Source organism: Denticeps clupeoides, chromosome 20, assembly GCF_900700375.1.
Source record: "Denticeps clupeoides chromosome 20, fDenClu1.1, whole genome shotgun sequence".
Taxonomy (NCBI): Eukaryota; Metazoa; Chordata; class Actinopteri; order Clupeiformes; family Denticipitidae; genus Denticeps; species Denticeps clupeoides.
In genome coordinates this window covers 13,856,113-13,880,578 of record NC_041726.1, presented here as the reverse complement: position 1 = coordinate 13,880,578, position 24,466 = coordinate 13,856,113, and the positions used below count along the sequence as shown (strand labels likewise).

The 24,466-nt window shown below is 39.9% G+C and overlaps 1 protein-coding gene across 3 annotated transcripts; it reads right to left on the bottom strand.

Moving 5' to 3' along the window:
- Positions 1–1,037: 1,037 nt before the first annotated feature.
- Positions 1,038–23,660, bottom strand: dpp10 (dipeptidyl peptidase like 10). Of its 3 annotated transcripts, none has more exons than XM_028963237.1 (26): positions 23,459–23,660; positions 20,152–20,266; positions 19,392–19,487; positions 12,499–12,593; positions 12,226–12,300; positions 11,218–11,270; positions 10,843–10,924; positions 8,973–9,093; positions 8,706–8,860; positions 8,527–8,624; positions 8,307–8,430; positions 7,658–7,696; positions 7,393–7,500; positions 5,258–5,349; positions 4,677–4,724; positions 4,480–4,601; positions 4,191–4,235; positions 3,546–3,644; positions 3,389–3,458; positions 3,101–3,295; positions 2,891–2,945; positions 2,670–2,769; positions 2,497–2,555; positions 2,177–2,249; positions 1,324–1,397; positions 1,038–1,242 (listed from the first exon to the last, which is right to left on the bottom strand). In XM_028963237.1, exons 1-26 carry the CDS (start codon positions 23,513–23,515, stop codon positions 1,105–1,107), a joined length of 2,388 nt encoding a protein of 795 aa, XP_028819070.1. In that variant the 5' UTR covers positions 23,516–23,660; the 3' UTR covers positions 1,038–1,104. The 3 variants fall into 3 exon arrangements, 2 of the variants coding, with proteins under 2 accessions (XP_028819070.1, XP_028819071.1); XM_028963238.1 differs by having other exon boundaries at positions 1,085–1,242; positions 1,324–1,380; XR_003743284.1 differs by lacking the exons at positions 1,038–1,242; positions 1,324–1,397; positions 2,177–2,249; positions 2,497–2,555 and having other exon boundaries at positions 2,686–2,769; positions 3,037–3,295.
- Positions 23,661–24,466: the final 806 nt, after the last annotated feature.

The window sequence follows — 24,466 nt, the reverse complement described above, 5'->3', positions numbered from 1 at the left end:
ACTAGTGTGGGACACTTCTTTACATCAATATTATCTGGACCACCAGAAAGAAGAAAAAAAAAAAAAAACACAATGTGTGTGTCTGTGATACCAGAATCCATTTTTTTTCATGTCATGTGAGATTGAATGGCTACACCAAGCATAATTAACACTGATTATTAACTGTTTGACTAATTGCTGCATCTACCTTAATGGGAAAGATATCACACACGTCATTTTTGGATATGGCTCAGTACATCATGCAAATGTAATATAATTACCACACATAAATCAAAACTCAAACCACCCTGCTAAGTACATCTTTTTCCAGATGACAGATCATTTTATACATCATATCTGACAACCCGTAAAATGGTGTTTACCTTTCAAAAAATTATTGTCATTTAGAAACATCCTTCGAAATAAATTTGTCCATTTAATTCACGTAAAACTGATCAATCACGTAAAGGCCTTTTCACACGGTTGAACTGATTATAAAGAAACCTTCTGCTAGTTTAGTATTTGGGGAATCAGCAAATGTAGCTATGACTACGTCATTATTTCTAACTTTGTCAGTGTCTTATTTATTTGTGATATTTTCTATTCAAACTAATATCATTTTTTTCATGACGAGCAATGGAGACTCAAAATGACTCCAATCTTTTGAACAGTAGTCTAAACGGGTTAAATGGGTTTGCTGGATGGGTATGGGTTTTTAGTGAAACAGAGCAGCCACCACATCACATTTTTCCAATTTGCAATATCACACGAAACCATGGTACCTGTGCCTTGGAAGTGTCACCGAAACCAATGTTTAGACATGGATAAAGAGGAACATGCATCTCCAGTGGTGATCATGGGGACCCATGCAGCATATTGACTGTTATGTGCTTTGAATTCATGTGAGCCTCCTACTTTTATCTACAGTGCATACACTCACACACACACGCACAGGTGAATCAGCCAGAATCACATAAGCATACGTGGGTGTACACCCTCTCTGCTGTAACTGCACAAGGAGTAATACTTGGTCCAGAAGACATCTGCGCTCTGCTGTGTTTTTTTTTTTTTTTTCTCACCGTACGGAGGGAAAGGCCTGCTTCCCCCCAAATACTACCCTGAAAGCTATTCTTCATCCTCTTCTTCATCCTCGGCCAATGGAAGCATAGGTTCTTGGAGACACTCTCTGAAGAAGCTAGTCAGAGTGGCAAAAAGATGTTGCACACTTGTCTGCGATAGGCAGTGACCCTCATCCGGATAGATCTGTGGGTATAAAATATTTTGTTCGACCGTGTCAGTGGTCAGTATAAGGTTGCGATATTTATTGCATGACCCTTCATATACCTGCATTGTGTAGTTTGCGCCAACCTTTACGAGGCTCTTGATGAGCTCTGCCGTATGCTGGAAATGAATGTTTGCTGTTAAAAAAAAAGAAATTATGAAAAGGGAACATTTAGAACATTTAGTCCAAAAATTCAATTGCTGCGACAACGCTTTCTCAGCTCCGACTTGATCTGACTGACGAGGTGACTTGAGCCCGGCCCGGGACACTGGACACTCCATTCACACACTATTCACTCATAACCATACTATAATGTATAAATAGAAGATAAATATATAAACATATAAAAATGTAAAATCATTAACACATGAGGTAACATAGCCAATAATGAAGAGTGAAGTCACTTGAAAGGGCGGAGAAGTCACAAATATTGGTCAGAGCTGTAGAGCCATATGGTAAATGTGACGTGATTGTCATTGTGAAACACTGCAGCACAGCACTCGGTGACACAACGAAATGTGTCCTCTGTATTTAACCATCACCCTTGGTGAGCAGTGGGCAGCCATGACAGGCGCCCAGGGAGCAGTGTGTGGGGACGGTGCTTTGCTCAGTGGCATCTCAGTGGCACCTTGGCGGATCGGGATTCGAACCGGCGACCTTCTGATTATGGGGCCGCTTCCTTAACCGCTAGGCCACCACTGCTTCATATTAAGTATTAAGTACTTCATATTAAGTCAGATGAATGGATAAAAAATAAATAAATATGTTTGAAGAAAATAACTATTTATAGTTTTGTTTTCCAGCACTGTTTTCCCACATGATTGCTTCAGTCAATGGCAGCTCTGTCTTTCTCATCATTAAATGTTTGGATTGTTAGATGTGTCTGTCTGTGAGCACCTGCTGTTTCCTTCTTACCATCTGCTGTTCCGTGCACCAGCATCAGTGTTTGGTCTCTGAATCCCTGCACATTTCTCAACACACTGGAGAACTAAACCACACAAAACAAGGATTTGATTACTTCGATCATGTCGTCCTGCTGTTATATTGAATATCACAATAATCATGATCGAGATAAATATAGGAGTGCAAGCATTGTTGAACTTCATTGCGCACGTTTAACCCAAGCAGATCCGTTCCAATTTAATGTAGTTCCTAAAATACTTTCCAATTAAGATTTAGCAGTAAAAACATTAAAGCTGATTAAGCATAACACCCTTGACAGAAAATAAACCCACCTGGTACTGACTACCATCTCGTAATGGCATGCCCAGGTACCGCTCGGAAAATGCTGATGCTGGTTGGACAGGAATAACAACACATTTGCAATTTGGGAAGGATAATAATTTTCTGTCATCGATGTAAATTTCTGTACTTTATCATGACATGATAAATCCCTTTTTTAACTTACCATACAGTCTAAAGTCTGTCACTGGAGACATGGACACAGCACATTTGAATAAACTCCCTGTCGACTGTAGCATCATTAATGTAATATATCCTCCATATCCCTGTTGAAAAAAAAAAAAAGAGAGAGAGAGAGAAAGAGTTATAATTGTATTTTATTATAACTGTTAAAACATAGTCGTATTATAAGAACAATTGAAACAATTAACGACATTGATCAATTACCTGCCCAAACACTCCTATTCTTGTTCGGTCAATAAATGGAAGTTCTAGCATGTACCTAAAACACAGCAAGATCACGTTAAAAGGAGAGACACACACTGTCATACATAAAATATGTCATGTGCAATTTAATGGCCATACACTCTCACCAAAACATGCATCCAACACCAGTTTCACCAGAGTGAAAAACATGAAAAAGAGAACTGCACGCACTCCAAGGCTGCGATCTGATCCTGAACTTCCACGGTGCCCAGACGCCGGTGGATCTCCTGCAGAATCCTTTGGCCCCTGAATCCGCTGCCTCTGCCATCCAGTCTCACAATGATGACGTTGTCCGAGCTGACCAGTACTGAGTCCCAGTCCAAATGGAAGCGGTCACTCACGGCCTGGCTTCCAGGGGCTCCATCACTCCATAGGTAAATAGGATAAGATAAGATAAGATGATCCTTTATAAGTAAATATAAATGTACAATTTGTAAATATAAATTTACAAATACTTACACCATAAGAAGAAGGCCATAGTGTTTGGATTCCGAGAAATCAGGAGGGTAATAGATCTTCAGAGGTAATTCTAAATAAGTAACAAACATAATGTCATATATGATTTACTGTAATCATTTCAATGATAATCAGACAGAAGAAATTTGTGCTTTCTTACCAAAGCGATCAGTCTTGATTGACGTGTGTTCTGTCCGCTGTATTAGTTTGTATCTTAGGATGGCCTTTAGCTGAGAATTGTTCTCCAGGACAACGTAGTCTTCGTACAAAAGAGAGTGGTTATGAAGCGGTTATGTTAATGTATTGTTACAGCGTAATGGGGTCTACGAGTCTGGCGTACTGTACGCCCTGGCATGCGTCCAGAGGATTTATAGTTCATTGAGTGGCAGACTTCTGTTTTTTTTTTCATATCTACAACAGCTGATAGCCTACAAACTGAATGTCTTCTGACTTGCTCTCAACATTAGATTTTGGTTTAAAAGGACAAACCTCCAAACTCATTTTTTAACAAGCCTCTAGGTATGCTAACACATGAGTCCAATTAGCTCTTAAGAGGTCATTAATTCAAGGGTTTAGAATATATTTATGGTTCTCAGTGATTGATTTTATGGATGATTTATGGTTCTTAATTATTCTCAAAGATTTTTTTTAACAAATTAGTGCAGAAAGGGTTCACATTCTTTTTATTGCCACTGTATTCAAAGAGTGCAGAATATGTGAATGCAAAGAGTAAATAAGCCTACGGGAGTTGAACTGTCTGTGGTTCTCTGATTCCATATGAACTCAAAGGGACCAGAATACTTACCAGTTGTATTTAGTGTGTGAACTACAACAGTAGGAGCACCTGGGCCTAGAAAAGCATGTAAGGAAAAATATTAAAGACTCCTCTTTAATTGCAATAAATAAAATAAAAACGAATTATAGAAATTGATCAGGTTGCCATTGTCATGAAAGATATTTACATGAATCCTCTCAGCCAATCATAATGCCACTTCAGAAGGAACTGAGGCGACACTGCATGGGATTGGTAACCGACAACTGCTGGGTCAGTCAGAGTAACTGTGCCATGTGACGCACGTTCATGACAGACTTGCCTTTACAGCTGAGGATGACGTTCTGATGGTTGGAGCTGAATTCTGCACTGAAGAATGTGCAGTGGGCTTTGCTTAGTTCACAAGTCAAACACCGCTGTGGCAACAGGTCCACTGTTGATCGACTAAACAGAAGAAAGTTCTGATTAATTTCACGTTTTAAGTTTACATTCTAAATGACCCAAAGCCCCATTAATCACCTGAACAGCTGCCGTCCTCTTGTTGAATACTCAGTGCTTAAGAAGTATCTGCAATAAACAAACACTTTTATTTTGCCATAATCTTATATAATACTGACTCATCAACTAAAAATTCTCTATAACAGTAGAATAGTAGTTAATCATAAAATAGTACAGTATATAGTACAAAGGAAAACATGTTACATATTTCTCCTTAGAAAATATAAAAAACAGCATTAATAACTGGTTAATTGAACAAAGTTAATTAAACATTATTTCTGTCATGTCACTCACAAACAAGAACAAAAGGGATGCAGCATATTTGTGGGTCAAAGCAGAACATTAAAACCCCTGTGGCTGATTATGCCATTCCAAGAGTGAATAGGTGCCACCTGGTGAGCCAGGGTCACCATGGCATCACAATTTTATTGGAACAAATAGTGTTGAATTAAATTAAGTGTGTTAAAAGATGACTTTGGAACTATCTGGAAATTCTTTATTGTTTGTTTATAGGAAAATAGCTGTTAAATAAAATTGATCAATTCCAGTATACAGTGATACAGTAATAATTATTATAATATATTCCAAGATGATAAACTCACACATTTTGTTTGCGTTCATCATACGCAAGTATTTCCGTCACCTCCCAGCTGCCTGATGTTAAAAGCCGGACCTCATTTTCTTCTGATTGCACCTTATGGGAAATAGAAACAGATAAACAAGTCAGCCATACATTTTCTGCCATCATAGGCCATTTAATGGCTGCAGGGTAGAAGTAAGAGATTTATTGGTAAAACACATTTATCCACTGAAAACATTGGTTTTCTCCATTAATAATAAAATCTTTCAATTACAAAATGTATGTAACTACTTGTGTTGTCTTTGACTGATGATTAAATTTTCTTTTTCTAATAATTTACATTTAAACCTGGTGGATAATGTTCACAAACCATGTACGTGACCCTTAATGAAAAAAATACTTGGAAATAATTACTTTCTTTAAACTTCCACTTCAGTACAAAAGCTTTTGACTTCAAGTGCATTTGTCAAATGTAAAATTACAGTGATTTATCATCACTCTAATGCTCTATTATCATTTTTGTTACAGGGTTCTTGCTCAGTCATCTAATTTTAGGTTGAAAAACTTTAACGTCAGTCTTGACACACCAGTCTTCAAGGTGAATATCATTAATCACTCTGATTAATTAGCAGGATTTAGATCTCAATTTAAGATTTCTTTGTAACTTATATACTTATATAAGTTGAAGTTTAATAAAAAGTTAGATTCAACACAGCGTTCAAAACACATCTTCTGGATGCACTGGGACGCATCATCAGTGATGTAACCTGGGGTCATTAGGTGCTTTGACTCTTTCAACATCAGATACCCTTGCCCAGGCACCCCAGCCTGTATTTATCAGACCCCAACTTGCATCCCAGCAACAACCGCCCAGGGATCGGCCCTCGTAATCCACCTTGTGGCCTTCTCTGCAGCCTCTCCCAAGGTTTGAATGGCCCTCTTCTTAGCCTGTGATGCCCAGCTGGTTGACCAAGCCATTTACTGTCGTCTCCAGCTGTGGTTTAGACAATTGTGCCTTTTGTGGCAGCACGGCGCTTGCTCGAGCTGTTGGATATACTTTCTGTCACGCCTTCAGCACTTGGTCATAGCGCCAGCGATAGCGAACCTCCACAAGGCCCTTTAGGCAGATGCTGTAAGGATCCCCTTTCAGAACATAACTGGCATGCAGGTGTTAAGATTCCTGTGCCACACATGGAGATTGGCTGGACTTGGTTGGACATTGTATACAGCCTTTACAACGAACCAAATGCGTTGGAAGTCCTCCTGCATGATATTTGTCCAGGTGACTTTCCGCTGTAGGATACTCAGCATGACCCTCCTGTTCCATCGCTCTTCCTCCACCCGGCTTGCACTGCATATGCACTGCATAAATCAACTGCATAAATCAACTGTCTTTTTTCCCAAGAACTCTACTGTTTTACACTGAGATTGAGTAAACCAGCAGTGGTCACATCCCATGAGTTAGTATGCCGTGCTGGCCCGGCTTGTCAACCTTAAAAAGCCAACTTTAAACCTCTTTGTTGGTCTTCTGAATGGCAGCTGAGTCTTTTCAGGGAAGCATCGAAAAACATGAATAAAAAGAATTTGTCGACCACTTTCCCCTTTCTTGAAACCATGGATATTGACTTGTGGGCTTTTTATCCTTTTACCCTTGACCAGGTGACCATCTTCTTGCGCCCTCTTCCACATCCCCCCTGGGACTGATACTGTTGTAACAGTTGTCTGGTTAGAGGTCCTCTACATTCCACCACAAGATAACAAATAAGTTTATATGTAGACATGTGCACACACTACATGTAGGTCAGGAATTTGCTGCAAAATTAATTTTTTTGACATTTTCTTTATCTACTTCTAAATAAAAAAGAACAGCTGAACTATTTTGTACAGTATACTGAGTAAAAATGATCTTCAACCAGCTACTAGCAAAACATGACACTGAGCCATAATCCTGTGGCCTCTGGGTTGACAAAAGGGACAAATGTTCAATTTGTATGTGGCTTATGTGTACATTTGCAGCATGTATCAGTCACCCTCATCCAGAGCCACTTACAAGCAGAGGTTGCAGGGACACACAATGGCGGCATTCTGGTTCACATGCGAGTATGCTACCCAGTAGGCTCCTACCACCCTGGCTGGACTACTACCACCCTGGCTTACGTGGGTCGTGAACATCCCGATGTGATGGAATTCTCCCCTCCCTCCTTGTTTTACTGGAACAGTCAGGAAAAATTTGCTGCCATCTTTAGAGAAAACTGGCCTTTGATTCTAAAGACAAAAAAAAAATGGGAGAGTTTTCAACTTTGCAAAACATGTAGAAACTATTTTCACCAGACCTGTCAAATTATATATATATTTTTTGTTAACACAGAGGGGAAGGGGGAAAAAGAAAGAAAGACAAAAAGAAGAATAAAATAATAAATACCTGATGGGAAATCCAGGCTTCAGCAGTTTCTTCATGTCTCTAAAACAAAAACATAGTTCATTCTATGGGCATGGGACTGACAAAAGTTGGGCAACTCTTTTCTGTCGTATTCAATATCAATAAAATAAATTCTCCAAAATGGCAGCTCATGCAGTAAACTGAAAAAAAGGAATTTATTTTCCATCTCATGAGTTTAGCTGTATAATAATGCCAAAACATGTAGCAGTATTTTCAACATACAATCAAGCATCAAAGTCACTACAATTATGCAATGTAAGTTTGATAATTTTTGGTAGCAATGGTAGCAAAAACTTTTTTCAAAAGTTTTTCAAAAACTTATGTGAATGAAATGAAACTTACAACTTAACAAAGTAAATCATTACTGTTATCATTGTGTTACTACTGTCACTAAAGGCTACACACACCAATAACTAACAAAAGTACAGTAATATAACTTAAAGATCTTTCATTTGTAAATACACAACATTATAATTTTGTTATTTAATTTTACTATTTAATTTTACTATTTATTCTAATAGTTCCTTCTACTTATTTCAGTTATATTAGTGTACAAATCAGTGCCATCTAAAGCGACATCTAGAGTGCAAATAGAAAAGAACAAATTTCAGACTTGCTATGTTCTTACTACCTTACTGCAGGCCCCTGTTGTGGTGTCACACACAGTAAGAATGGAAACATTCTGTGGACGGTTCATCCACCTTACTGCTGCCTTGGTTTTGCTGACCCACTTGACCATGACCACATAGTGCTCCCTGTTAAAAATGATAAGCAGGGGGCAAATGAATGGCTATATAGCCTCAGTGCTGAAAGTAGTTCAGAGGTGTCTTTGTTGGTGCTTTTTAACTCACTTGTTTTTGAGATTGTCAGGAGGTGTCAACTCCAAAGTATGTGTTGGACCATAGAGATTTACAACAAACAGCTTCACCACTGGGTTGGGTTGTCCAGCCTATTAAAACAGAATAATGTATACAGCTGATTTTAGGTAAATACTTTTATTATCTGTATTGGCCCTCGCAGTGGCCCTCACCTTGGGATATGGGTACTGTTTGCCCTTTGGATATGTTGCCCCAGTGAATGCAGGCAGATCCATTTTAGGCACGATAGAGTCGTTGATGACAAGAAACGCCAATCTTTCACCATCAGGTGACCACCAATGTGTAAGATGAGACTGCAGAATCTCCTCTGAAATAACAATGGATTTTTTTTTGGAGATTCCATTCCTTTTCATAACTCTAATTCAGCAATGTTGGATATTTTCCATATTGTCTAAGATTGACATCCCACTGTAACTTACCCTCATATAGCCAGTCTGCAATCCCATTGAAAACCACTCCTTCTTTGCCCGAGGATGTCAGTCTAAGGGCGTTACTTTTTACATCAGACTGGTAGTAGATGTTATTTTCAAAGATATAAACCTGTTAAAAGAATCAAACACTTCAACAGGAAAATATAAGCACAGCATTTGTGTTAACCACATGGAAATGATATAAACAGATACAATACAATATAGTACAATGAATAAGGTTATTGCTAGCTTAAATAATTATGTGTATGTGCTTTTGTATAATACACGCCTTCACACACAATGACCAAAAGGAATTCTTCTGTCTCATGTTAATAACTAAGCTTAAGTTTTTTATTACAAAAAATCCTTTAAAATTCTCTAAATTAAATCATATAAGCACATTAAATATCCGTATTAAATATTTGATTCTATTAGTGTCAAAAGAATCACAAAGCATTCAACATGTTTATAATAGCTGAGAGGCTGTAGGCGTCTGACTGTGGGAGGAGAACCCAGCAGTTTCTGAGAATTCAGTCTTATATAAAGCTGTTACTCAATCAGCTACATCTCACACACTCAGGCACTGACCCCACTGAGGACGTTTCCACTTCCAAAATAACTAAACACCCCACAGTTGGAACTAGAGACATTTCAACATTACATCAATTTTCAGTTGAAATCGATTGGCTCAGCTTTAAGACAGCATGGTTTAAAGCTCAAATGTGCCACGTGCCAGGAACAAAACATTCGTCATTTAGGAACATTTAGTGATCACACTACTGTCATGGCCACAGGTTTTGAGAATGACACAAATACTGGATTTTTACAAATTTCTTTAGATTTTTTTTTTTTTGTCAGTTGTTTCTGTGGTGTTCTGAAGTACAAGCATTATATACGCCATTTTTTTTTATACGCCATTACAAGCATTTTATGCATTTCTAAGGCCTTCATTGACAATTACATCAAGTTTATGCAAAGAGTCAACATTTGCAGTGTTGGCCCTTTATTTTTTCAAGACCTCTTCAATTCACCCAGGCATTTTTTGCATTTTTGTTTGTCCACCCGCCTCTTGAGGATTTACCACAAGTTCTCAATTGGATTAAGTTCTGAGAGGGTTTCCCGCCCATGGACCCAAAATTTTGGAAAAGGACTAGTTCTTCACCAAACTGTTCTTGGATGATTGGGAGAAGTTGCTGTAGGAGGATGTTTTGGTTCCATTCTTTATTCATGGCTGTGTTCTGAAGGAGGCCACTCCCTTGGATGAGAAGCAGCCCTTCACATGAATGGTCTCAGGATGCTTTATTGTTGGCACGAGACAGGACTGATGGTGGCGCTCACCTTTTCTTATCCGGACAATCATTTTTCCAGATGCCCCAAATAATCCGGAAGGGGTTTCATCTGAGAAAATGTCTTCACCCCAGCAGTCCTCAGCAGTCCAATCCCTGTACTTTCTACAGAATATCAATCTGTCCTTGATATTTTTCTTGGAGAAAATTTGCTTCTTTCCTGCCCTTCTTGACACCAGGCCATCCTCCTCTTCAAGCATCACCCTCCTTCTAAAGCATCCAGCATCCATCGGCATGACGGAATGATCTCCAGCATCAACACTCTCTTGTGTTAAAGAGAGGATCACTGAAATGATCTCAGCAATGCAGTCTTGCTGCATTAAAAAAAAATGACTAGCAGTGATGTCGCGCTGTCACAGACCTCACTTGTGTAGTTCAGCAGTTCTGCCACATTCAAAGACAGAAGGGCTTTTTGCCAAATGTGAACACTTGTCATTTTTCACCAGTATAAAAATTTTGTTCAAGAATGTATTTCAGTTAAATGCTGTAGCCTGTAATAAAAGTAAGGTCCAATCGAAATTAAAGAGCCTCACCAGTTGTTGTCCATGCATTCCCCAAGCTGCATGCTGCAACCTGGAATTTTGCACCTCAGGAGGATCCAGTTCCCAGGCCTCCCTAAAATGACAGACCGGACAGCCATTATTTCATGATTATGCGATCCTAAAGGTTGACATGATGTTATTTATACAATGCATTGCAATTGTATTGCATTTCACAGTAACTGTATTACACACTTAAAATGTATTGTGGTAGTATCCTAGTGGGTAACACCTATGAAGACCACAAAGTCACAGGTTCAAACCCCACTTTCTACCATTGTGTCCCTGGCCAACTTTACCTGGATTGTCCATGTAATTACTAAATGTAAGTCACTCTGGATTTAGCACCCGCTAAAAACCAGAACTTACCTTGTTTGAATGTTGTAAATGATGTAGGATGCAGTGAAGGAAAATCTGAAAACCTTTAAAAAATTGAGAGAGAGGACATAGCCATTCAGTAATATAGTGTTGAATTTTAAACAAACAACAAAGTAATACTTAAACCACCCCCTAAGTCGTCAAACAGAGGACACATTGTCCTCTCAGAGTTGCCTGGAGAATTTCTTCTATTGGTACAGAGTTATCTTGATTAACTTCCTGCCATAAAGAGGACATGATGGAAGTACGTCCTCAGTATGTCCTCAGAAGCTGATGATGGTGTAAAGCCTTATATATAGAAAGCTATAAAATGCACAGTCAGAGGCGACTCTAGAGTCTCTTTGGGCCGTAGGCATAAATTCACAGGGCTACCCAGCACTCATCACCATTACTTGTAGAGTCTGTCAGCCCTTGAGAAACACCTCTGTGCACAGTGAGTATTGCAAGGTGTCTAAGAGTGATGACAAATTGAGAATTTTTTTTTTTTTTAAATATAATTGCTACTGAAAGCATTCAACATTATGCTTTTCAGACACTTTAGTTAAGTTATGAATGCTGTGTAACACCTAATGACACATTTTTTCTTTAATTTGATATTATAATATTATAATATTGTAAATGACTGGTAGCTGGGAATGTATAAAAAGGATGCTCTGCATAAATGTAAAGAGGGCCATTATGTGTTCCAAAAGAATGCTTTGTTCATTAAAGCAAGAAAACTGTGGCACTGATTAAAGATGCAAGAAAACTTAATGCCTTCAGACTAGCTGAGCATCTGGTAAAACGGCAAAAGTGAGTTTGACTACAACCTTAGTCATCAATGACAATTTCTTATTTATTTTGTAAAATACTCTGTTCTAACAAATTTTCTGTTTTTACTTCTTGGAAAACAAGAAAAAATCTAAATAACCATAGACTTTCAAATGTGTAGGGTAAGCTGAATATATAATACACAACTGATTTTATTTCATTATACACAATACAAAATACAGTACGTACCTCTTTAACGTCATAACCAAAAAGCGCGTGCTTCATGTCAGGGCTTATCGAGTATTTTGTGGCTTTAAAAGTAACCTGGACGACAAAAACAGATGCAGCATATGGACCAAATATGTGATGTACATACAATACAATACAATAACAAGCAAAGTGTGTGAGTGTGTGTACGAACCAAACAAAAGTTTTAAATGGACAAACATATATATTTCATACAAATGTGTTTATACGTTACGCTAAGTGTGTATGAATGAGTTTGTTCATTTCAAAACTTACAAATGTGCTGTTTTTTAGTACAATGCTGGTTTCATTTGTCAGGATATTAAATCTGATGACATGCCCCTCATGGTTCCTGTAAAGGATTTCTGAGTCTGAAAGACAAAAACATACAGAAAAGAACAAGGGTTTGTGTCCTGGTTTTTTTGCATGATACCCTGCCTTGCTCTGTTGATTATTTTCCTTAATCAAAGCTTTCATCCCTACGTTTCCTTTCATCCCAACGCTTTCATGCACGCTTTAACAACTGACAACTCAGTTGACAACTCATTTGTGCTGGCAACACCCCGGTTAAACAGCCCCATTATTGTTACAGGTTAAGCTAATGAGCTTAAAATGCACTTGAATGATTCCAATTACTCAAACTGTTCGGAAGCATCATTGCACACTCTGTTTAATTTCCATAAGCAGTCCAGTTTCCATGCAGAGCACAGCTCTTAAAGTGCTAGTAATTTTTTGCCGCTGAATTCCTCCTACCGTAGCCTATAATAATTATCCAGAGCATTAGGAGTCCGAGGCACATGGAATATGAACATGAAAGGGACACATTAAAGTTTAATTTCGCCACTAATGGACACAAGTTGGCGAGACAAAGGATTTTATACCATGGTGTATGAGAAACATGTCTGGAGCCTTTAGAGGTTTAACAAGAGGATCTCTGCCAAAAGTAATGATCCTTCTAGAGGACAGCAGCAGATAATCACTCATCCTTCAACTTTTTAATCTTCCTCTTTCCTCCTAATAAGATGTTGCAGTTGCATTTTTGTGGTTATTATGGGCTTGACTGACGGTTCCATTGCCCGCCGCTCTCTCACACCAACGATTATTCCTGTCACTTCTGTCCCGAGGGCTCATCAGTACAAGAGAACTCATCAAAACTCCACAAAAACCTTTTTTCATACATTCATGCATTCTCACTCTTCATACTATACAAAAGATTTTGTGGCTTATCATGACTTATTATAGCTGGTCTTTATGAAGTTTCCATTATGAGGTTGCTCCTTACAGCCTGCAGGAATGCTGCTTACATTACAAGCTGACAAGTTCTGTCTTGGACATTTATACCACCCACTCCACCAGAAAGGTCCTCAACAATGTGAAGCACCCTCTCAGCAGAAGATGGACCTTCACTACCAGTCAGACAGAACTGAGCTACAATAAACACTAAACTGTACTGAACCCCACACGATGTCACTCACTTTCCCCAAACGCTCAGTCCCGTTGTTTAGGGCTGTGGCAGTCGGGCCATTGAGGTGAACCCACACACACACCATTCACTCACACTTTATAGATGGTTAAAATATCAATATATTTTGCAATTGAAATATTGTGCATTTGTGCACCATAACATGAAGATATCAGGCCCTATGGCCACATATAAAAAAAAAGCTTCAATTTGTCTCATGTCTCAGCTCTCACTAGTATTCCAGACAAACTCTGCTATGCTTGTCAAATCAAATAATTCCCTTAAAAAGTAATGGTATCCGTGCCAAAAATTGCTAATGCATGGTTAGTATTGGCTTATGCCTAAAGCTATTTGAATAATGAATTCAGATCTTTCGAGAATTCATTAACATCTGTAATTCCTACATATATTACACATGTGTGTATACATTCAGATAATTTATTAACCTAGCCACAAGAAGAAATGTGGCTACTGTGAACTACTATGTCATACTCTTTCACTCGAGATGCCTTTTAAGTGTTTTTTTTTTTTTTAAATCATACATCGCTCACTTCTTTAAAAGGGACATAGGAAACTAGGGGTTCTTTCATTTAAAATGGTGACTTTGTAAGCAAGGGTTAAGAAGCTGAAGTTGAAAGCCCTGGTGTGACACAGAAACATGAAAAATGCATCAATGTATTAAATGATTCAGTCCATGTTGTGCCGAAGGCTGCGGATTGCCCCTGTAAAAAATCTGAAATGTCACCATGAGAAAGGATTATGAGTTATACAGCACTCAATATAATAAACAAGCATTTTAATCAATATTTTTAGGCCCACTTTCTATTTACAGAAACATTGTGCACCACCCAGGTCAGCAGAAGCGCAAATATCTTATAATCACAAAGAGTCATTGACACAGCTAAATGATCAATAGCACTTGATCATTTAGCACAAACCCATCCAACTTTTAAAAAGAACCTGCTTGGTAAGCATGAAAGGACCATGCAAGATACACATTTGTCAAAAGAAAAATTGTGACGCGACCTTACATTAAGGTGCATTCATTATAGGGTGACCTAGAGAAGGACAGTGAAGGACAGTGAAAGATGACACTGTTCTTTTATGGTAAATATACACCAAAAAAATAATCATCACCCATAGAAATGTGGAAGATTTAGTACAATAGTCTGGGTCTGTCTATATGTCTTGCACAAATGAACTCGAGTTGCACTAGGAAATGTCAAGAATGTCAATGCTGGAAAGAGGTCACGTCGTGAATCATGACACTGATGCTACAACAGAGGCTTTAGTTGGAGTCTTGACTTCAGTCCAGTGTGAAGCAGGCATTTTGTGAAAGTTAACCCACCCATACACCCATTAGCTGTACTGTAACTGTATGTTTTTCTTCAGTAAAATCCAAAATTATTTGCTTCTACTAAACTTTGCTTGTTTCAGTCTACATGCATGTTTGTCCAGTTTAACATCATACACCTAATTTCAAGGTTAAAGGAATTTACTAAAAGGCATCAAGTACATTTTTAGGATGTGTGAGGTGGATCCTGAATCTCCTGAATTAATTTCCTGTGAGGAAAATGCTGTCTTCAGTTTAAAACTATTAACACTATTACTAGATTCCAAAAGAGGGTTCTGGTTGCTTGAGACACAGCTAAACTCGTCAGTTGGTACTATGTGTTTGGAGATAGGATGGCACTGCCTTCCAGAGTTATTACAGCACCTACATCTTGTCCATCAGGGCATTGTTAAGTGCAGACACAGCCTGTGTATTAGCCATGTATGGAGCAGGAAATAAAAGAGATGATAACATCATGGAGAGAGTGTTTTGAATCGAAAAGACCCCAAAAGAAAAATCCTCTACACATTTACAGCATTTATCAGACGCCCTTATCCAGAGCGACTTACAATCAGTAGATACAGGGACAGTCTCCCTGGAGCAACTTAGGGTTAAGTGTCTTGCTCAGGGACACAATGGTAGTAAGTGGGATTTGAACCCGGGTCTTCTGGTTCATAGGCGAGTGTGTTACCCACTAGGCTACTACCACCCACCCACTCTACACTCCATTACCCTGGAAAAGGATTACTGCAGATATCAGTTAGTATAAGAAGAAGCAGTATTACTAAGAACTGTCATATTTACAAAGTGAAAATGTTTGCAACTGCCGTAAAAATGCATCTCTGCAAGATTACATTTACGTTTACATTTAGATTTACGCCGTTTATCAGACGCCTTTATCCAGAGCGACTTACAATCAGTAGTTACAGGGGACAGTCCCCCCTGGGGCAACTTAGGGTTACATGTCTTGCTCAGGGACATAATGGTAGTAAGAGGAACTTGAACCTGGGTCTTCTGGTTCATAGGCGACCAGCCTATGGGATGGTCAGACAAACTGCTGACAGACAAGGGGGCACAAAAAGTCATTTCAAGAAGTTTGCCAGAGAGTAATAATTTTGTCATGTCACTTCCTTCAGCAAATGGTGAGGCTGAACGAGGAGTCTATAGAGAGCTAACAGAAGGGCCTGTCTTTAGCACTGATGAGATACAAAGTGACACCATCGTGACACCATTGGTTCCAGTCCTCCAAACAACAATGCTGTTTCTGGAAAAGATCTTGACCTCTAAAATGTCCAGGCTTCAGACACAAACACAACAAATGGGCGTACAATGCGAAAGAACCTACTAAAGGAAAAAGTGGCTGTGAAACTACAGGGAGTGCAGAATTATTAGGCAAATGAGTATTTTGTCCACATCATCCTCTTCATGCATGTTGTCTTACTCCAAGCTGTATAGGCTCGAAAGCCTACTACCAATTAAGCATATTAGGTGATGTGCATCTCTGTAATGAGAAGGGGTGTGGTCTAATGACATCAACACCCTATATCAGGTGTGCATAATTATTAGGCAACTTCCTTTCCTTTGGCAAAATGGGTCGAAAGAAGGACTTGACAGGCTCAGAAAAGTCAAAAATAGTGAGATATCTTGCAGAGGGATGCAGCACTCTTAAAATTGCAAAGCTTCTGAAGCGTGATCATCGAACAATCAAGCGTTTCATTCAAAATAGTCAACAGGGTCGCAAGAAGCGTGTGGAAAAACCAAGGCGCAAAATAACTGCCCATGAACTGAGAAAAGTCAAGCGTGCAGCTGCCAAGATGCCACTTGCCACCATTTTGGCATATTTCAGAGCTGCAACATCACTGGAGTGCCCAAAAGCACAAGGTGTGCAATACTCAGAGACATGGCCATGGTAAGAAAGGCTGAAAGACGACCACCACTGAACAAGACACACAAGCTGAAACGTCAAGACTGGGCCAAGAAATATCTCAAGACTGATTTTTCTAAGGTTTTATGGACTGATGAAATGTGAGTGAGTCTTGATGGGCCAGATGGATGGGCCCGTGGCTGGATTGGTAAAGGGCAGAGAACTCCAGTCCGACTCAGACGCCAGCAAGGTGGAGGTGGAGTACTGGTTTGGGCTGGTATCATCAAAGATGAGCTTGTGGGGCCTTTTCGGGTTGAGGATGGAGTCAAGCTCAACTCCCAGTCCTACTGCCAGTTTCTGGTACAGGAAGAAGTCTGCATCCTTCAAGAAAAACATGATTTTCATGCAGGACAATGCTCCATTACACGCGTCCAAGTACTCCACAGCGTGGCTGGCAAGAAAGGGTATAAAAGAAGAAAAACTAATGACATGGCCTCCTTGTTCACCTGATCTGAACCCCATTGAGAACCTGTGGTCCATCATCAAATGTGAGATTTACAAGGAGGGAAAACAGTACACCTCTCTGAACCGTGTCTGGGAGGCTGTGGTTGCTGCTGCACGCAATGTTGATGGTGAACAGATCAAAACACTGACAGAATCCATGGCAGGCTTTTGAGTGTCCTTGCAAAGAAAGGTGGCTATATTGGTCGCTGGTTTGTTTTTGTTTTGTTTTTGAATGTCAGAAATGTATATTTGTGAATGTGGAGATGTTATATTGGTTTCACTGGTAAAAATAAATAATTGAAATGGGTATATATTTGTTTTTTGTTAAGTTGCCTAATAATTATGCACAGTAATAGTCACCTGCACACACAGATATCCCCCTAAAATAGCTAAAAATAAAAACAAACTAAAAACTACTTCCAAAAACATTCAGCTTTGATATTAATGAGTTTTTTGGGTTCATTGAGAACATGGTTGTTGTTCAATAATAAAATTATTCCTCAAAAATACAACTTGCCTAATAATTCTGCACTCCCTGTAGATGGTGATTTAGGATGGACCAGTACTGCAATCGTGGATCAACAGGCAAATATCCTACCTGACAGAGACTAAAAAGGTATTCCTTTAGTTTTTGATACTCATGTTCCTCAACAGGAGATGCTGACAGTGCATCATCAGAGCCTGGCCAACCTCCTACTGCACAACCAGCATCTACTGCAGTAAAAAAAAAATCCCTAGTGGCTATGGGGGTGAGTGGCTGTGTACCTGGTATAACCTCGCCTGGTACAACCTCAGAAAAAACACAGATTCGAACAATTCAATCTGTTTTGCTCTTCTGAGTTTGATGGCAAACTTACTGGTAGCCCCAAATATGACCATTCTTTGCATCATTTGTAATGAACAGCATTCATTGGAGAGAAATTTTGTAATTTGAATGGTGTTGTGCTTCATAGAGCAGTCTAAATCAAAGTTATTCATTACACACATTCTACACCCCTCTGACATTGTGAAGATCTTCAGATGTGGACTAACTTGGGGCCAAACACACGCCAAGAGCAGCACTTGGGTTAAATCAGAATGCACTTCATTGTACCCAGACTAAATTATGCAGACATTACGCTTCTGTTTATCAGCTCACTGGACATCACTGGCGAAAAAAATCACTGTGAACTCAAATCGCTGAAACCTGTCCTGCCTTGTCTAAGACACAATAGAGAAACAATGATTGTGCACAGTTGGTTCACATGGTTGGTGTGTACATTATGATCAATAAATCAGGAAAATCATACAACCTACACTGCATTTACAGAGCAGTAAAATGTGTGTTAGGAAAGGCCTATATGTTTGTGTGTGTGTGTGTTTATATATTTTATATATGTGTGTGTGTGTGTGTGTGTGTGTGTGTGTGTGTATATATATATATCATTCTTTCCTTACATGCATTTTGTTGATAAATCATCATAGACAGCAGCTCTTTATTATTGATGCAGTAACTTACTTGCAAACACTAAAGAAATGCACTTTTGGAAGGGGAATGGGCTGTAGGCAGAGAGTATGCTGTCAAAAATGTTATAAATTCTCTCATACATGGCATATTCCCAGGATTTTTTTAGACATTAACATATGTTTGTTTTAATTAGAAAATCTGCTTGTTGGGTAAAAAAAAATGCAATTTCTGTGCAACCCAAACAAGGCTAGCAAATCTTTTTGTTAACTGACAGATAAAAAAATGTGATTAGCATTTCTCATTATTTAAAGGTCCCCTATTATAAAAATTTGACTTTGTGAGATTATTTATCATTAATACAAGTTCTAGCCTGTCTATGGTCCTGCAGTGGCTAGAAATGGCAATAGGTATAAAGTGAGCTCTGGCCATTCTGCTTGCCGTTCAGAGAGTGGCAGCTCAGATGGTCGAATCTGGAATTTGTGCCCTTATGATATATTTTATTTATATACAGATCTGGGAAATATATATAAAAATAGTTGATGAAACAGTGCTGACTTACCATTTATCCATTTGGCCTCAGGGTCATGAACAATGAACTCGGCCTTGAATAGGTCTTCCACTGTCAGTTTAGTGTCACTTCCAGCCTGGTTGTCTGCTGCAAGTACAGCATAAAAGATGACCCAAGTTGTGTCACAAGCACTATAAAAGCATGTTTAACAGTGTTTAATATTATATGTTTATTATAGACAATTCAATAATCCAGCATTAAAACACCAGCAAAGCAGCAAACGTCTTTCAAGCCACTTTGATGTTTTGCAAATTAAATTTCCCTGTATAATTAACTGATTCTTTCTTAATCTGCTTTTTTCCATGTTTACAGCAGAGCCTCATTTTAATTTGGCAGACAACAGAACTGCAATAAATGTTCCTCTGTCTAAATTAACACCACAAGACACCCCAGAGCCAATCATTCTTCACATATTTAGAAAACTTAATATACCAGTAGACTCATGCCTGGCTCACTGTATGGTTGGTTCAGGGATAGGTTCACAAGCTTGGATGTTTCTCAAGTGATGAATCTAGCTGCTCAAGTGTGCTAAGCATTACGTGCTTTTTGGAATCAGGTCAATCAGTTCTGTTTCAAAGGTAGAAATTGAAAAAATCAAGTATATTGATCGTCTTTATCAGGCATATATTTAGATCACAAAGCTCTAAATGCACTCCATTAAACATTTAACTCCATGCTGTCCTTCAGGCACTAAAATCATATCCTGCATGTTGGTGTTGTGTTTTGAACTTTTTTTTACTTTTATTTGTACCTGGAGTGAGGAGAATGACAGACATGGTGATGAGAGAGCAGACCGCCAAAATGACCAGCAACGCAATGATGATCCCCTTCCAGTTCCGCTGAGGAGGACTAACCCCACCCAGGTCCTTCAAAAGGATGTCAGAACAAGAAAGACTTCAGAGAGAAATGAGACAAGAAATCTGTATAACATACGTGTACAAATGGCACAATGTCTAGATATGTCTGGACCTTGAAACCCAATTGAAATCTTCATTTCGATCCTCCCAGGTAGTGAGAATTATTCATTATACCATCGTAATATCAATATCAATCTCGTTAAAACCTTGTTTCTGATTGGCTGGTAGGTATTCATCAGCAATGACCACCACCGACACCACATTTTTATTATTCTATGTGTTATTTATACAGAAACTACATTGAATAAATAGGTGGAAGCTCAGTCTGAGCCCACCAGCTGGATGTGATGCACAAGTGGTGCCGGTCATATTCAACCCGAAAGTGCTGCTTTAATGAGCTAAATCAGATGTGAATGATGACCACAACGCTACACAACAACGACTCCTATTTCTATTTAAAACCTTGGTTCAATGTTATTCGCACAACTGATGGAGGGAAATTCTTGTTTGGGCTTTGAATATAGGCTTTGAAACATATTTTTACAATAAGGTTTATAGTTGATAATAGTTACAATATGTTCACATATACATTTCTTCCATGCCAGATAACCTTCCACTTACTTACTGTTTAAATAATGAAATAAAAGCAATGTATGTCTGAGCAACAGTAGAGATACACACAAGAAACATATTTTATTGCATCCAAAAATTCATTAAAACTGCTTTATCAGAGCGCCTCCATGGAAATAAAAACTTTCAAGAACATAAAGTGAACCCCATAAAATTTTCAAGGTTGCTGCGCAATTGAGGAATTGATTTAGCATTTAACCTGAGAGGTCTGGTTAACCACACTGGGAACAGGACCGTCCCTGTGATGGGAACAGTGCAGTCATAGCAGTGGGCAAGCAGCGAACTCTTAAAGTGCCCATTCCATTAACTGATCAATAGAAGAAACACCTTCACAGCTCTCCATGAAATGGACAACCCAGACAGAAACCTGAAGTAAAAGTTTTAATAAAAAATACTGCTCCAGACGTTACTGTATATTTCTGAGAATCATGCTTCCATCATCGTGAGTAGTCAATAGTTACTGGTTCGTCACTGGATAAAAAGTATGCTACTAAAAAGTTGCCTCAAATTCAGCCTTAATTTCAGACCACTTATGAAAGCTGCTGTGAAAAACAAACGTAACTCTAATTTGTGAGCCGTACCATATTGCCATCATTCCAAAAAGCAAACCCAACAACAATGAACACGTGTCTCATTTGCTAGACCAAACTACAGAGTGACCAGAGGTGTAACTAAATGGATCAAGGTGCCGAAACTAGATTTATTCCAGACTACAGTCAACACAAGGTCACGTGAATGAAGTGTGAAATGAAAAGCGACATGATGCACCTGTTCACCTGAAAATTGGGTCCTGATCATTCATAGATGATGTTCATTAGGACCCTTTAAAAGTCCTACCTGCAGGACACACAGATTGTCCTGTATTATATAAATAGCTTTAATTGAAAGTGAAAGTGAAGTGATTGTCATTGTGAAACACTGCCGCACAGCACACGGTGAAACAACGAAATGTGTCCTCCACATTTAACCATCACCCTTGGGGTTTCCATGACAGGCGCCTTGGGAGAAGTGTGTGGGGACGGTGATTTGCTCGGTGACACCTCAGTGTTTTGGCCATTGTGCCTTTTTCGTTTATTAAACCTCAGCTTTCGTCATGATGTCGGATGTGTGTGCCTCTCCTTCACCCCGGTCGTGGAACTATGACACGCATGTAATTAAAATGTCAGCTTATCTTCAAAACACCAATGTGGCCAATCAATATTTCATATCAATGAGGCCAATCAATATTTCATTGTTTTTATGACATATCTAAATTATATTTTTTTAAAAATTGTACTCTGTTTGGAAATGAAGTTTGATACCGTTGGACGGTATCTAGTGAAAATTACACTCAAAAGCTAGAATGTCTTGTGTTTTTCCTTCATTAAAGGGGAGGAAAGGGATGCAGCCACCGTCTCAAGCAGGAGTTAAAACGATCCTCTCACGAGCCTCTCGATCAATATCGTAATGCCGCCGGATCTATCGGGAGGTTGGGTTTCCACTTTCTGTCACCCAAGGTCGATTTGAACAATACTGAACGATGACACGAGCCGCCCTTGCGAGCTGGTGTCTTTTTTTTTCTTTTTTTCAGGGCCAAAGTTTCTCTTCGGTGTAAATATTCCGAAAAAAAACAATACCAATACTAATTTTGAACAATTTTGCTTTGAAACCGTCTCCTTTTAGTCAACGTGCAGCCAGGTCATTGGTCCTCTGGCCTAAAGCATAATAGCGTGTCCCTGAAGTACTCAAGCAATTAAACATGCTCCCTTGCAGAGCGACGTCACGAAACCCGAATTAGATAAGAGACTGGAAGAGCGTGAGGATGAGAGTCTGGCTGACCGCGCATCCGTCCTGGGTACGAGCTTAAGCTGCCTAAACGGCTACACGAACCCCACGATGGTGCTCCTCTGTGTACTTATGTCCTCCGTTTGGGACACAAGCCCTATGGACGCATATAAAAATAACTACTGTAGAAAAAAAAAAAAAACAACACACACACACACACACAATTCCGCTTGGCCTGCCATGGTCAGTACTAATCCGTCCATTCCGGATTTTCCCAACGCCTCCCGCAATTTTCACCTCCTCCCATGATAATAATCATCTCCAATCATCATCATCATCGTCACAGACCATTTCTGTCACTGGGATCTTATCCAGCTTCTTTCCTCTCCCGTCTTTTACTGCAAGAAAAGCGGAGCTTTACACTAGGGAAGAATGTTAATGTTACAGTTCAGATTTGAAAAGTGGTTTGGACAGAGATGAGGCCAATTTTGAATTAAACGTGACAAAAAAAAACACGCAGCAGCGTCCGGGAGGAAGCCGTCCAGTCCTGAGTAAAGAGGTGGAGAATTCCAGTTAAAGAAGGACAACTGTCCCCCGGTCGGACATCATTTCCAAGGTGTCCAAATCCCAAAGGCTTCAGTCCACGGTGCCATTTCACACAGAAACTCGTATTTTTTTTTCCCACAAAATGCAAATTGCAAAAAAAAAAAAAAAAGCATGAAAAAAATGAATAAATGGCGTCGCGCTTGTAGTTTGTTGTTTTGGGCTGTTTTTGTGGACGAGACGTGCGGGTGAAGCGGCCCTCACCTCGTCCTGCTGGGGCGGGTTGGCTTTCTGGCTCGGCTGCTCCTTCGCGGCGGTCATCGCTGGAGCGCTGCTGACCGGGCGGACCGGTGCCGACGTCCCGGTGCGCTCCCGACGCGTGGGGGTTCCGTGGAAAAAGCCCGGGCGTCTGGGCAGCACCCTTACATAACGGGGAGTCCGGCTTCTTCTCCGGCAACTTGGAGATCCAGCGCGCTGGTAAAAAAAAAAAAAAAAAAAAAAAACCGGAGCGGCGGCGGCTGCGGGGCGGGGGGGGGGGCGGGAGGTTTAGCCGGGGTCCAATGCGAGATTAGACGGGTAATGCCTCGTGGTTTATAATTACGTCCCTCCCCGTTCCACCGGGCACGTCACCTCCACAAAGACCGCCAAAGAGCGCCACGGTTCTTCTGGGGCCACGTGAACGGGGAGCTGGGTCGCTGCGTGGGACCTGGTCAGGACACGCCTCGGTTTTCTGGCGTGGAATTTAGGATGGAGGCGACCTCGTGACCCCAACATCGCTGTAGAGGTTTCCTGCACCCTCAAAAAACGAGGCGCGTCTGACTGCATCCATGCAGCACCTGTAGTGGTGCAAATCCCACTTACTACCATTGTGTCCCTGAGCAAGACACTTAACCCCGAGTGTCTCCAGGGACTGTCCCTGTAACTACTGATTGTAAGTCGCTCTGGATAAGGGCGTCTGATAAATGCCGTAAATGTTAATGTCTTTGTGGAGGGACCGGCTCAGATCCAACCTGGAACTAACTTCTCCGATGAACACCCACTGTCCCCTTCCTGCATGTCGTCTTGGACTGCTGTGAGGTTGTGGTGTTGTAGGGTTCCTAGTAGGACTGGGGTTGGGGCTTTTCCCAGAGGAAAAAGCTTTTCATTTCAACCTACTGTGATTTAGTGAATCGTGAATGAATCATGTGAATCATTGGGCGGCTAATAATTGTCCGATTCCTAATTAAGCAGCGAGCGGGATGAAAACCTTCTGTCAGGGGATCAGGATTGAGA